Genomic DNA, 15,880 nt, shown 5'->3' with positions numbered 1-15,880 from the left:
CTCTTAGAGATGCATTGATTCAATGCGTCTCTATGAGGAGGTTCTGATTGGCCAAAACAGCCACCTTGCCAATTTTAGCCAATCCTTTGCTTTCCCCATGGGAAAGCATTGGATTGGCTAAAAATGGGCAACTCTGATGATGTCACGAAGGGGGCGGGCTCAATGCCGGCAGACCCACACGGCGCTGGAAATAAGGTGAGTTTTTTATGCTTTAACCCCTTACGGACCAAACTTCTGGAATAAAAGGGAATCATGACGTGTCACACATGTCATGTGTCCTCAAGGGGTTAAGGGGGCTAAGGAAGGGGCAAGCGTTCAGTTTAGTGAACAAATGTCATGTGACGTTACTTTGTATTTTGTGAACAATGAAATGGATTCTGCTATGTGATACATGTTGCAGACTTGAACCTATCACCGTATCTTTCCTGCTAATGATTTCCTATTACAATTTCATGTTACCAGATGTAACTTAATAACAGGTCGAGAGAAAAGTTGGACAAACTCAGAATTTTGGACAATTGACCAGGGAATTACAAACATTTAGACCCTAGTAGTTTAGCTGGAAAATGTTTCAGATTCAGGCACTGGAGCCCAATTTTTGCAATTCCCTTGTCAACTTAACCCCAGGTTTAGTATAACCTGTTACATGTTCATTCGTTCTTCCAAGCTTACCTCTCGGACATTAGGAAAGCCATTGGCACTAATCAACTTCTTGTAGAACTGGACAGATGCCTTTGGGTAGCGAGGCTTGTTTTTGTTTCTAAATTCAACATAATATAGTCCAAATCTTTCTGAGAAGCCTTCATCCCACTCAAATTTATCCATGAGAGACCAGGCTGTGTAGCCTTGAACATTAACACCGTCCTTCATAGCTGTCAAAGGAGAAATGCAATTAACCCAGTGCAGAAAACTATATTGATTCCTTGTGTATTTGACATTGGGGTACTACACAATTGCTACATTTAAATAACGAGATCAACGTTCAACAAACCATTCTTCTAGGTCATGAATTACTATGTCTAACCATTCAAAGCTTTAACATGCTTACAGTGACAGCATAACATGTAACAAACACTTGGACAATGTGTAGGTTTCTTGGTACTCTGCAGGAGAGTTATCGGAAAAAGGCCTTGATTTTCCAGGTCACTACGGTTAGATACATAAAAATTAGAGTTATGTCAATTTACACAAAAATATATTTTTTTTATTTATTTATTCGCTCTTTAAATATTTGGAGGATTTTTTTTCTCACAGATTATATGGTTTCTGATAGGGTTTTCAAATATTAAAATACAAGTAGAAATACAGTCTTACAGTAGATAGAGGATAATGCACAGCGATAAAAAAAAAAGATCAAATCTACTGCCTACGAGTATTCCTTAAGACCTGATGATTTTGATATTAGAATTGTTAAAGGATAATAAATTACTCGGTCTGAGTGAAGATGGTATTTGAGCTATGGTGGTAAGGCCCTACTACTGTGACTCTAAAATTGAAAGACAAGTGGTACAATATTTACTTGTGAATTGCACTCACCTTTTAGCATTTCGTTGGTGTAACCTTTGAGATACTGGATCCTCCATTCATCACATAACTGTGCACAATGCATTTTCTCAGACATTCCATTCTCTGTAACAAACACCATTGGGTTTCCGTAATGAGTCTGTCAAAAGCATAATTATCACTTGTGAGATTATTATAGTTTCTAAATAATTAAATTAAAACATAATTAGAATATGTATCTAATTCCACCCACTTCACAGAGTGAATGTGTCCATTTTATTTATTTATTTAGCCAATCTATTTTCATTAAGGTAAGAGTGATTTAGATGACAATTGAGCATCAGTGATAAAATCTCATGCAGATAACTTGTAACACAGAAGGTAAGTAAAAGGCATTTCAATTGCACGACAATGCTACATGACAGTGTGGTAATTATCACCAAGAGCAGGTTAAGGCTGTTTTTTTTTTTTTTTTATATATATATATAAAATAAATGGTCTGGTTCTGACTTGCGTGTCAGGGGAGAAAACATTAAGTGATATAAAAACAAAAAACCTTACTATTCAGCACATACAAGGGTAGACTAATGGATGTTTCTAACAATAAGGAACATTACGAGGGTCCAAAATTGTATGGGACCAATAGAGTGGGGTCAGTACCATACCTGAGTAGCTGGTCTACTGAGAGGTTCCTCAGTAAATGTTGCCTGCACAAGGCATGAGATTACATCTCAGCAGTGAGAGGTTCCTTCCCCAGAGCTTTGGGGGCAGGCGGGAGGTGCCCCAATGCATAAACTTGGGGCTATGCAAAATTAACCAATTTAGGTACCTGTTATAACGATTGCTCAATAAAAACACCTTGCAGAATGAAAAAAAATATGGACCAGTTATACTTTAAACATCATCTAAGAAATGTAAATTAGGCTAATTGGGTGAGCCACAACTAAGGTAAATTGAGAGTTCATTCTGGGGCTGAGGTGTCTGCTGGCGTGAACTCTGCGATATTCGCAATGTCCCATTGGTGAACTGGCCCAACAGAGTTGCCAGTGGTAAACGCTGGGAGTCCCAGAGACTTTATGAAGGTGTCTGCTTCTGACAGGGATGTCAACCGATAGCGCCGGCCGTCTTTCTCAGCCAAAAGGGGCCTTGGGGTATCCCCATCTGTAGGTGATAGAAGCTGCCCTTAAGCGGGATGTCACCCCTTTCAGTGTGCAGCCTCCAAACAAATTGTGGCAGTTCAGCCGCGTCAATGTTGTTGGGTATCCCCCGTACCTCCAAGCTGCGTTGCAGTGCGTTATCCTCCAGCTGCCCGACTCTAGAGCGGAATTGTGTACAGGTGGTGGCAAGTTCTTGTAAGTGCGCTGATGAGGAATCTTGCCTGGTTCGCAGAGTATGTACCTCTTCCTCTGTAGCGTTAAAGGATCACTAGCGTGTAAGTAAAACAACGCGGTTTTCCTGACACAATAGTGCCCTGTGGGTACCCCCACCCTCAGGGTCTCCCACCTGTGGCGCTGAAGGGGTTAAAACCCCTTCAGCAGCTTACCTTAATCCAGCGCCGGGCTCCCTTGGCGCTGGTTACCTCTCCTCTCCGTCCGACATCACTGGAGCCGAATGTGCATGCGCAGCAAGTTCTCAATGCTTTCCTATGGATGCTCTGCGAGATGGATGCAAAATTAACCTGGATTAACCCCAAATGCAAACATAGTTTCTCTGAAACTGTTATGTTTACATGTGAAGGGTTAAAACCTGAGGGACCTGGCACCCAGACCACTTCATTGAGCTGAAGTGGTCTGGGTGACTATAGTGTCCCTTTAATCCTTCCTGTCAGTGTGCCCAGATCCTCCCGGAGCACTGCTAATTCCAAGGAGAAGGTGGCCTTAAGATCTATGACCATGGTGGTGAGGTCAGTTTTGGAGGTCAGTGGGGGTTCAGGCTACCTCTGGGGCTGCACCTGGTTTCTGCAGGGCAGGGATGGTGCCTTTAGTAGGTCGATGCCCTTGTCTTCTGAGGCTAAGATCGAGCCTTGGAGCGAGTCAAGCTCGAGTTCCACCATCTTCGTGGTTGAGACAGAAGCAGGCCAATATCACTAGTTTGACCCTCACTGTGCCCTCGAGATTTTCGGGGGAGAGTTTCCGTATGGTGCTCTGATGACTCAGACAACTTTGTATGCCGTTTTCAAGAGCTCAGAGTAGCCCAAAATTGTGGAAATCACAAGAATCAGCAGGAGCTGGTTTAGCATGCGTCTTTCAGCTAGCTTGTTGGCTCCGCAATACCCCCCCACCCCCCCACCCCATTTTATTTAAATCTTTTACTAATAAACTAATTTTTCCTTTTTTATCGTCTTCTGCTTGCAGTATACACATCAAATTACATCATCCAGAAAGTCTTCTTAACCCCTTAAGGACCAAACTTCTGGAATAAAAGGGAATTTTGACATGTCACACATGTCATGTGTCCTTAAGGGGTTAATCATGTTTAGTGCTGAAATGAGACAATACATGCTTTAGTCACCACAGTTCACTATGAATTTTGTAACCCTTTTATTTCTTTAAACATCTTCTGCTTTTACAGCTCCAATTACTTATCTTATATGTCTATACACTAAATTTGACACACATTACTTCAGTTGTATTTGCTTATTTTATTCTTGCATTTTTCTCATGTCCATATTATTGTGTGGATATATTGCATAGGTCCTTTTGCTAGTTACCTTCACAAAATTAAGCAATCTCCGAAAGCCCCAAGGAACAGAATAAAGCCACTTAGACTCTGGCTCAGGCCACTTCGGGTCCACCAGCTCTGTTAAGTCTCGATCAGTGAAGTAGCTTGGACCCTGAGTGGCTGGAAAGTTCCTGTTTGTGATGTATCTTGTTGTGAAGTGGCCAACTCCTAGGAAATCACATGTGCCCTTGATGTAACTCTTCTCCTGAGAGGTAAAGGTGGGTAGTCGTGACACACCCAGACCTTGCTGAGCACTTTTCTGGCCTGAAAGATAGAAAAAAAAATGTTAAAAACTAGTGATGCATTATATTGAACTATTTCAAGTAAATGCTCTTTATATACACTTTAAAAAAAAATTTTGGGGTGTAAATCTTTATATTTTTTTTGAAAGAAAAAAGGACGTGAGCAGAAAATAAGGTAGGCATGCAGGCATTGCAGCAGTAACAGTAACAGGAATGATGCCTACGTTTGCTGCAATACTTGTCGTTTACAGACCAGTGTATCTCCCTTGAGGCTATTCCTTGGGAGTGGTGTGTAAATAACAGAAGATAAAGCTTTTGAGCAGCTATAAATAAGAGAGGTTTGTTTCCAGGTGTTCCTCTTCTATTTCAGGTGTTGACACCTTTCAGGCATCTAGCAGAATAGTGGTGGGTCACCAGTGTGAAATGAGGGAAGTTAAAGAAGGTTAGGTTTAGAAATAAGTAGAAGGAAAGAAAAGAAAGGAAAAGTCCACATTCAAGGATATCGAGTCCTCCCTGTGTCTCTTCCCCGCGTTGGGGTTTGTGTTACCCTGCTAAGTACCTGCCCTAAACACAAACCATAGCTGCCATGCCTCCGCGTGTTTGTTCCCTCTCCCCACCAGCGAGGCATGGAGCGCCTCCGCTGCCTGAATGTCTTCGACTCTGTAAATCCACTCTTTCTTATTAGGGATCTCAGGCTGCTTCCAATAATCTGGTATGAGAAACTTAGCCGTTTATAGAAGGTGGCGTAAAATAGATTTTCTGTATCGGGAGGTAGATTGTGAGGAGATATGTAGTAAGGCTGTCAGGATCGGGACAGGGATCCAACACGCAGCGTACAAACAGTAGCCAGATACGTATACCGGACCTTAGAATGGCCGGACTAACGTAAGTAGTACTGTAGAGAATGGTCAAAGACAAGCCGAGGTCGAGGGTAACAGAAGACAGGTGAGCGAGAGACAAGCCGAATCAAGGGTACAGAGGTAAGCAGAGTAGAATAAACAAGCCGGGTCAAAACCAAAAGGAATAAGCAGAATACAAGCACTGAGTGACTAGAACAAGCTAGAACCACGACAGGGCAATGAGCTAAAGAAAGAAGCTCCGTTAAATACCTTGTTCAGGAAAGTAACCACGCCTCCGAGGCGTCCTGATTGGTCCTGCAGCAATTGACTGACAGGTCGTTCTGGGTAGTGTCCTGCCGTCGACTTCCGGTCGTGATGCTGTAAAAGGCAGTCACTCCCTCGCGGCCGGCTTAACATGACCGGATAGACCGCGAGGAAGGGAGCCATCAGACCGTCTGGATGGAGGAACGGCTAAGTCTCTACCTCTTTCGGAGGTAGAGACCACAGGTACCCTGACAAAGGCAAGTTCGGCCGACCATTCGATTGTGTCACCCACGATTGATTGCACGTCCGCTTTCACCTGTTTCTAGTAGGGCGTAATCCTTCGACATTCCAACCACAGATACATCATTGTCCGCCTGACACCTCCAGCAGGTCAGAGGGGTCGTCGGGAAAATTCTGTGGATTTTTGTACAGGGTGGCAACGCAGGTAAGCACTCTCTGCCCCATCCCCATCTTCCATGACCAGTTAACTCAGTCAAAAGCTTTCTCAGCGTCTGTTGAGAGTAGTAAGAGGCGTTTCCGTAGTTTTCTAGCATGTTGTTGGATGGAGAAGAGTCGTAAGGTGCTATCTCGCGCTTCCCATCTAGGGATGAATCCCGTCTGATCGGTGTGTATTAGGGTCGGCAAGACAGTTTGAAGTCTAATGGCCAAGACCTTTGTAAACAACTTAGTGTCGACATTCAACAGTGAGATCGGGTGGTAGCTGCTGCAGTTCACAGGATCTTTCCCAGGTTTGGGTAATACCGTAGTGGTCGCAGCTAGGGACTCTGCCCCGAAGTTACCCCCCTCCGCCTCTGCGTTTGGTGCTTTCATCAGCCACGATATAAGAATAGTGGAGAAGTTCTTGTAGTAGCCCGTGGAATATCCATGAGGCCCTGCTGCTGTGCCGGTTTTGGTACTTTTCAAGGCTGTAGCTAGTTCCTCTGCATTGATCTGAGCCTTGAGTATGGTCATGGCTTCGGGGCTCACCATTTTCATAACTTTTTGATGTAGGTAATCATTAACTTGTGTAGGTTCGGCCCAGACCTGAGCATTCCTCCCGTCTGCGTGTGAGTTGTACAGGTTGTCTGCGTTTGGGGAGTATTGTCCTTCAAAAGGCGTGCCAGGAATTTGCCCCCCTTGTTTGCATGAGTAAAAAAGAAGGCCTTGGAATGTTGCAGTGAGCAATGATATGTACGCAAGAGGAGGTCTTTCAGCCACCGCCTAGCTTGCATCAAATCATCATAAACTCCCATCAGTTAGGTCCGCTTGTGTTGTAGTTCCAATTTCTGAAAGGTTTTATAAACGTCAGCCATCTCCTCCATTGCCGCTTTCTTTTTGTGGGTGGTGATGCGTATGAGCGTACCACGTATGACACTTTTGTGAGCTTCCCAAATCGATATCGGGGACATCTCCGCTGTAAAGATCCAGAGCTTGGGATATTTTTTCCAGTACCTCAGGATCTAAAAGTAAGGTTTTGTTTAGTCACCAGGTCCATACGGCTGGTCGGTATAGAGGTGATCCCAGCTCTATACCGACCGACTCATGATCCGACCATGTGGCTGGTCCAATAGTGGCTTTTAGCAGTCGAGAAAGACCTGTCTGTTGAATGAAGAGATAGTACATGTGGTAATAGCGGTCATGGAGGGCAGAGTAATGTGTGATGTCCTTGGTGTCAGGGTGTCCTCCAACAATCCATCAGACCCATTTCGCCCAACAATCTACGGATGGAGTGAATGTTTATCTGGGATATGCACCCAATGAGGAGTCGAGCAGGGAATCTAGGGGAGCATGGAAGTCCCCTCCTAGGATCCCCCTAATTTATTCAACGTCGCCCGAATAAATTTAGCTTGTCTTGTGTTGGTTACATATAGGGAAGCCAACGTGTACACCTTATCGGCTAGGACGCCCTTAAAAAAAAAAGGAAAAGGAAACGTCCCTGTGTGTCTACCATTCTATCTAGTTCTCGAAGCTCCAGGTTTGTGGCAATGAGGATGGTGACACCTGCTTTGCGTGTGGAGGGATGGTTGCTAAAATAGTTAATAGGGTAGTGTCTGTTTTGGAGTTTCGGACCCGAGCCTTCCAGGAAATGTGTTTCCTGTAGCATGGCCACTGAGACATGTGTCTTCTTCAGTTCCTGTAGCAGGTGTGTTCTGGGCTATTTAGTCCCCTACAGTTGAGAGTAAGGACATACAGGGGGGTGTGACGATATGTCATGGTGATTCCCGAACCACGTTCAGCAAATGTGAAGGACATTCCACCAACTCTCTCAGCCTCCCGTCCCAAGTTGAAAGGACCCCGAGTGGCCCGGTCCCCTGGTGTGGACTAGAAATTTGAAGAGTAAGGGGTGTGGAGGAAATAAAGATCAGCGAAGCAAGGAGTGAAGAGAGATGCCAATAAGCAAGAGTGAAGGCTCGGATATTTGTGCCCCCTCCCTTCCTTCAGAACCATTTGTAAGAGACCCGCCAGGCAGACCCCAGGGGAGAAGAGTATAGCCGAGTTAACCTAGAAGGAAGGAGCAGTTTTAGTACTTCCCAATGTCCCTCTCTAACTCTGATGGGTCAGGGAATGAGCAGGTCCCCTCCCTTGTGGAGGTATAGGTAATGAGATGTGGGGGGTAAAGAAAAGGACAGAGTAGAAAAGAAAAGAGGTGAAAGACCTCAACGGGGATATCTCCAATGGGGCCTGAAATGCCCCATAAAATCCCCCTTTAAAGGAATGGGTCTTATGCTACGACGAGAGTCACTAGGGATTCGTTTCGGTAACCAGACCGGTATGTGAGGATCCCCAGAACTATTGTGTTCTGTACGCTCCACCATTTGCCCCCTTATTGCAGTTTCCACAGTTATAGTAGCGCCGTATGGCATGAATAGACAGATATAAAACAAGTATGCTAACAATGGAAAAAACAAACATTAGTTTAAACTAGTCAATCCCCACCCTCTATCTCGCAACCAGGGCCTTCCGTACCTCCACCTGTTACCGCCCCCACCTGTTTATCCGTAGCCCTCACATACCATAGCCGTCCCTATTGAGACCCCTCATTGTGTATCAAAATAGGTGCGTTGCTGATCCCACAGACCTCCCCCCCTACTCCCCCTAAACTACCCATCCCTTGTTGGGACCCCACTCAGCTTCCTTGTTGCATTGTATGGAGACAGTTGCCCCCCGCCCTCTCACGCGTCCGTCATCCTAATATGTACGATCCGCCCATCCAATCGTTGGCGCCTACCACCACTCTTGTCACGTTGGGTTAGGCTTAGTATATTACAAGAGAGGGTGGGTCCAACATCTAGCTATTTCCCATCGCCCATTAGTATAGGGTGTGGTATGGCAGCAACAGCCCCTATTTCCATTGCCTCTCCAATGCTAATGCCAGACCCCCCTATTTCCCCCTCCCCCCCATTTTCTGCCCTCCCCTCTTTTACTCTTCTTTCCCACCCCCTGGTTGTTGATACCTCATATTGGTTTTCTTGTGTTATTATCTATGTGGGACATATCATATACAGTACACAATAAATAGGTTGTGGTGTCCCCCATGTCGGTATCCTGTCTCCCATCCCCGTCCTGCTTGTTTGCGTCCCTTACTGCCTGGCTATTCAGTTTGCTCTGCCCGACCCCCCAATATCTGGGGGCTAGTCTGCGGTGACCCTTGTTGTGTACATTAAAGCATGTCATTTTGTCCTATCATAACACATATTAACTTCCAAACTTCTTCATTCGTAGATATCTGAGTGTATTATATAAAAAAAAAAGCTAAAAGGTCATTGCATAGTTTTCCGTTAGTGGAAGTTCGGTTGAGGTAGCAAACCATCCAGGCCGATTCGTGAGTGGGGTGTATTCGTGAGTACATTGTATGTGCTGTGGACCCAGGAAGCCACTCCCCGAGATTTCCGGCCAGCTTTCCCAACTCGATGCCCAAATATCGGCCAGGAACCAACCTTAGTGGGGGTCCTCAAATGAAGGACGGTAATTAGGGTAGTCAGGAGCCGCATCTCATAACACCAGATTAGACCATAACCGTATATCTTGGTCCGAGCCTAACCCACACCCTAGCTGGAAATTTAAAGGGACACTATATACCACAACCATAATAATAATTTATTAGATATCCTCCAATGAAAACATGCATGCATGCATTTAATAATGCATTTTTTTATTAAGGGTATATGTAAAAGCAGCTTACAAAAGATGCAGATCTGTTGTCAGACGCCTTTGCAAGCCCTCCCCTTCTAATCCTGCCCAGGCTTTCTGTGGCATTCCAATGCAGCTCAATAAGAAGTCTTTGCAAGTCAAGTGTTCTGAGCAATTTCCTGACTCTTGGGCTAACTGACAAACCAAGAAGTAACATGACTGGTTGTCTTGATTGACCGCCAGAGGGGTGTAACAAGGTTATTTTAGAGACGTGCTTAGGGTGTCTGGAGTGTCCATTTAATGTAGTGGTTCTGAGGACTATACTCTGTCCCTAAATTCTTAGAGTTTTAACTGTTGCCTTTTCAGAGCAAAGACAGTGTTTACATTGCAGCCTAAGTCCACCTTTAGTCGCTATAATGCTGACAGTCACTAGAGGTACTTCCTCGAAGAGGTCCTGCAAAGATCTCCAAGCTCTGCATGGAGACACTGAAATCTCCCCATAATGATGCATTAATTTAATGCAACTCTAAGACAACATGGTGATTGGTGCATCATGGCAATTAGCCTCACATGTGCAGTAGCGTCTGAATTCATTCCTGGTTGATTAGCTCAGCCAAGGAGGCAGGACCAGTAAGACAGAGACCAGTGTGGTGCAGGCTGAAAGGCAAGTAAAACTACCTTTTTGTTACCTTAGACAGGGGGGCCGGATATCTAAACAATGACTAGGACACTACAGCATGAGGAATACGTTTGTGCTCCCAATGCAATATTCCTTTAAAGCAAAATGTTGTTTGTTTGTTTTTTAAGTGTCAGGTGTGCTGTCATTTTTTTTTCTAACATCATTACAGAAATGCTTGCTCATTCCAAAATGAAATCATGATCAGAATAAGCTGAGAACACCACACTGGGAAATTATACTGAAGAAATTACTTCTCAGGATTTTATTTTTTTTCACGCTTCATCTATAAAATTGTCTCACAAGATTTATTTTATATTGAATTAAATCTTAAAAATATAGTAAGTTAAATAAGAAATTGAAAATAATATAATATTGTGTAAGCGTAAAAAATATCTGTGCATAGGGGATTTAAGCGAGGTGTTCAATACTAATTTGAAATCAGAGTCTAGCTTACAATTCTCCAAGAAAACATATTTACTTCATAAAATAAAAAAACGAATGAATTGAAAACCAATTTGCAGAATTAAAGGAACACTCAAAGCACCATCAGCACTATAGCTCACTGTTTAAACTACTGCATCTTGTTTTAAACGATTTGACTACTTACGTGGGGTCTTGTGGGTGGCTGTCCTCACCTTCACTACTAATACTGAAAGGCTGCCGGCTTCTGAGCAGGAGTTTCTGCTAGCACTCCTGAGATAAGCCCCGCAGTGGAGGGCTAGCTCACTGGCCGAGAGCATCAGATGGTCAATGTGACTGGGTGTATTATTGGTGTTACTCCGTGTGTGAAATGTGAATGTAGCAGGGACTCTGTGTTATATAATTAGCAGGGTTATTCACTAAAGTGAGAATTCAAACAGAATTTCACATTTTAGGTCAAAGTAGCCAAACATACAAGGAAGCATACAAGAATTATCTGATTTTTTCTAATTTAGCTATTTTGGCCTTAGATGTGAAATTCCTTGTGAATCTTTACTTTAGTGATTAACCCTGTATGAGTATGGCATTATATGAGTGTATGGTGCCAGTGTACGAGGTCAACAGGCCTCGGGATGTATTAAGTAAACTCCAGCGGCCCCACTGTTATCATAAATAATTGACAAATTAAAAACGTACTAATTATCTGTGAAATAACAGCCTCAACCTTAAACCATAGAAAGGCCATTGCAGCGTATGATCACAGGTTCTTACTTGCCTATGTATTCTTTCATTATCTGGGGATAGTCTCCATTATATAGTGGGTTGGCAAACCATCCAAAATTAAACTGGACAAATCTCTCTGCTGCCTCGATATCTTTCTGGTTGGAGATGTCTACAGGCTCACCCCATTCGGTGGTCAATGAAATGCCCACCATACCTGAAAATGATAAATTAAAGGATTGCAGGAGAGGTAAGGCATAAAACAATACAGTTTCCCATTTTTCACATCTAACAAGAACCTAACAAAATAAAAACAAAAAGACAAAACAAAAATTATATTTTCAATGTCAGGTGAGGTATTACTGAAGGCCTCTGTGATTAAGGGAATGTTAAGGAATTTACCAAGCTTTGTGAGGGATGTGGCTTCTTTGGTATGAGGACAATAAATGATTATTAGGTCCCAGAAATGGGCAGATCCTCTAGATATTAAATAGCTGACAATAACAGGTAGATAGTAATTATTTTAAAGAGATCAGAGTAAAACAATGAGTGGTTGAAGGGGAAGATGAGAGAAAGTGAATGTAAATAGTGGTTTCCTGTATAAAAGTAGAGACGCTGCAAGTGTTAGTACCATGTTGTTGTAACATGCTATACAGCAGGGGTAGGCAGCCTTCGGTTCTCCAGATGTTGTGGACTACATCTCCCTGATGCTTGGCCAACATTATGGCTGTAAGAGCATTATGGGATATGTAGTCCATAAACATCTCGAGTGCCAAAGGTTGCCTACCCCTGCTGTATAGCATAATACTGAACATTTTGCATAGTAAATCCATAACACATCCATGTTTTATATTCATATCTAAATCTGTCACAATTAACCTAGAATTGACATATGCCTTAACCCCTTAAGGACCAAACTTCTGGAATAAAAGGGAATCATGACATGTCACACATGTCATGTGTCCTTAAGGGGTTAAAGTCTTAAATAACCAGAATAAAAACCATCAACAATGCTTCCACATCCCCCAAGCATAAAGAACTCAGAAACCACAGCTGCATTTACTTCTTAATAAGAGACACCTTCATATGTGACAATTTGCACTGTTGGGATGAGACTTTCAGTACTATCTATTTAAATTTTATTTAAAATTGTGCAGTTTATAGGAACGCCAGGCAACTATATCTGCTGAACGTATATTATTGTCTATATTATTGCTGTTGTGGTGTCTATTGCTTGACTGTTATTTTCATGCACAACAATAAATAAAGAATTTCAAATATATATATAATTGTATAAATAAAATGGATTTTGGCTTAAGACACAAGTGCTGCACTCTCCTCTAACTGGTGTACTGATAACTGTATTTGCCTCATTAAAATAATTTTCAGAGAATATTCGATCCCTACTTTCCTTGCTCAATTTTTTTAGGACTTGGGCTGCTGAGTGCCTCCAATGTTCCATTTACAGGAATTTGACTTTTTGACATGTGTTTTTCTGCTATCCTCAGATCCACTTGGTTGCAGTGGTAGAAAGTACCCACAACGTCCACCAACACGGTTTAAAATAAGAGATTTCTCAAAGTCTCTCATTGGTACTTTCCCCGGCACATCTTCACAAAAAGAGATCTGCACCTTTTACAAGCAGTTATTGGCTAAAACCCAATGAAAAAAAAATTATAATTAAATGCATGCATGTTTTTATTGGGGTATATCTACTAAATAGTGATTTAAAAATATATATATATATATATATATATATATATTTGTATTATTTTATTTTTATTGATTTGTCAATCACTTTTTTATTAATATGTAAGCAAATACACTTAGCATACAATACCAATATATCATGACTCACTAAGAGCATGTAGGGTTATGGCTCATGGTTTTCAAATGAGTATGGCAGAACAACATGCTTATAACAAAAACAAATTTAATTTATAAAATAAAAAAGCTTGTTAAAAGAGGTAACCTAAGAATGGAGCATTAGGTAATATGCATCTCTGAAAAGACAGTGTTTGCATTAAAATACCTATAGGGACATGCTATAGACACCATAACAACTACATTAAACTGTAGTTGTCCTGGTGAATATAGTGTCCCTTTAAGTCTTCTGGAATTTTGAGAGAGAACTACAACCTTTTATTTTTGATAGTATATGACAGAACCACTTTAAAGCACAATATTTGGAGTTTATTAAACAGTAGTGGTGGGTGTATTCCAGTACGTGCAAGGGTGTATGTTGTGAGTATAGAGTAAACACAGCATGGGGTGAAGACTAAGAGCCACAGAACTCGAGGCAGGTGGGGGGTTATTAGGGCCAAGGGAATTTATGGTTTTGGTGCCCTTGTCTAACCCCTGGGCCTATGGTCACCCTATGGATACGCCTATTCTGTATAGTACTCTAAATTAATTGTTATAATATGATTCATAAAACACGTTCTGGTTAGACATAGGATGTGCTATGGGATTTTGGATGATAGTCATTAACCCTTGGGTTAAAGCTCCTGGTCTTTTTTCCAAATAGCAATTGCTCTTACATTCCACTTACTGATTAATAACTTTACAAATATCACCTAAAATACGAGCAAATATTTGTAAGGATAAGTGCTAAACTTACCTTTGTGCTTGTTACGCCAGTTCTTGTTGTAAGTGTGCCACACCTTGGAATGTGCCTATAACATCCGAAAATGCAGTCTCAAAGATTTGTCGATGTAGGTGTAGATAACACATATATACCTGTTTATTTCAGTGCTCAGAATTTACATATTCACACATTCATTCTATCTACCGTCATATATTTTAGAGGGAATGATGACAAATAGCAATTATGCGGTTACTCGAAAAACAAGGACATCTGTATATTTTATATTTGTGCAGTGACACTACAGATTACGTTACGGTAAATATGGCTAACTTATAGACTTATAAATGGCTTTGTCTCTGTCGAATTATCCAACAAAAAGTCTATAGGTGACTCCATTATAACGCCATTATAAATAAGAGGCAAAATGATAACAATATTTGAAGTGAGCCCTTATCTTTAGGGTCATTCATAGGCTGGAAGTTACATTATCAATGCCAGCAAAAAGAATAAATACAATTAACAGCATAAAGATGTGAGTTTTAAAGAGCGATATCAATGAATTCTTACTTTGATCATGTTATGGGCGGCCTTGTAAGCTCCAGTACCGCTCAGCTTAAAGCCTGGCGCATGTTCTCCCGTCTCAAACCCTTCAACAGCCACCGACTTTAAAATAGAGGGGATAAGCAAACCAGGTAAGGTCTGTGCTCTGTTACACCAAATCATGTTTACTATGGAACCACTAAACTTCAACAATGAGGAGATCAGAAGGAAACCACCATGCATAGCTTCTCTGGATTGCTATTCCACAAATCCATTTGAGAATACAGTGCACAGAGAACTCTAAGTCAAACCTTTACTGGGCTTTTTCACAGTTTAAGTAAGTGCAAAGGTTTGGAGAAGATTGACCCAAGAGAATTAATGTCATTGGTATATGTGCTTTGTGATGAAGTATTGTTGAATGGGTCATATGACTGGTCTTATCTCTTTTATTTTATTTTTATTGGAAGAATCTGACACTGCATAATATGTACAGAAAAAAAACCTCAGATATTTTATTTAACCCCCTTAAACTTTGCCATATTAATATGTGGAGACATAGAGTTTGTGCGTTAATTTCCATTTTATAGTTATACTTTTGATATAGTCATAGCGTTGGCAAGTATGCAGTGGCTCCTGGGTTCCTACTCCAATGCAGTCTAAAGCAAACATATGATCTGGGTGTGTGGTATAGCACAATACCAAAAGGCAAAATAGTTTAACCTAGTGCAGCTATTGTATAAACTGTTGTAGCCCCAACAGCAAGCAAAATATAGCAATCCACAAAGTGCAGCCCAAATTTATTCAAAGAGCATCTAAAGTACGGACGTTTCGGGACCCCTGTCCCTTTGTCAATGATAAAGGGACGACATTTCTGTACTTTAGATGCTCTTTGAATACATTTGGGCTGCACTAGTAGGCTCCTATAACTAAGCTGCACTTTATGGATGAATACTTTGGATACCAATGCAGTCTAGTGGGAAGGCAGGGAAAGGTATGATTCTAGAGCAGGGGTAACCAATATTCAGTACTCCAGATGTGGTTGACTACATCTTTCCTAATGCTTTGCCAGCCAGTATTACAACTATAAGTGCTTTATGGGAAATGTAGTCCACAACATCAGGAGTGCTAAAGTTTGCCTACCCATGCTCTAGAGGGACACAAGCTCATTCTCCCATATTAGAACAACAGAAGAAGATCTAGCTTCACCGCTTTTATACATATAGTTGTACCGCTG

General features: G+C 41.9%; 1 protein-coding gene and 1 long non-coding RNA gene across 4 annotated transcripts in view; both read right to left on the bottom strand.

Moving 5' to 3' along the window:
* The window catches only part of LOC134603105 (uncharacterized), a 741,779-nt gene that overhangs the window by 57,929 nt on the left and 667,970 nt on the right, over positions 1-15,880 (bottom strand). The window lies entirely within an intron of this gene.
* LCTL (lactase like) overlaps positions 1-15,880 on the bottom strand; it is a 30,522-nt gene that overhangs the window by 7,804 nt on the left and 6,838 nt on the right. For 2 of the 3 annotated variants that reach the window (XM_063448750.1, XM_063448749.1), the window contains exons 8-13: positions 14,674-14,769; positions 14,140-14,194; positions 11,575-11,736; positions 4,214-4,488; positions 1,537-1,663; positions 673-872 (exon numbers count right to left, since the gene is read on the bottom strand). In XM_063448750.1, the coding sequence (XP_063304820.1) occupies positions 673-872; positions 1,537-1,663; positions 4,214-4,488; positions 11,575-11,736; positions 14,140-14,194; positions 14,674-14,769 (915 nt within the window). The remainder of the gene's footprint in view (positions 1-672; positions 873-1,536; positions 1,664-4,213; positions 4,489-11,574; positions 11,737-14,139; positions 14,195-14,673; positions 14,770-15,880) is intronic. The other variant, XM_063448751.1, reaches the window with a different exon arrangement.

This window comes from Pelobates fuscus, chromosome 3 (assembly GCF_036172605.1).
Source record: "Pelobates fuscus isolate aPelFus1 chromosome 3, aPelFus1.pri, whole genome shotgun sequence".
Taxonomy (NCBI): domain Eukaryota; kingdom Metazoa; phylum Chordata; class Amphibia; order Anura; family Pelobatidae; genus Pelobates; species Pelobates fuscus.
This window is presented reverse-complemented; position numbering and strand designations above follow the sequence as displayed.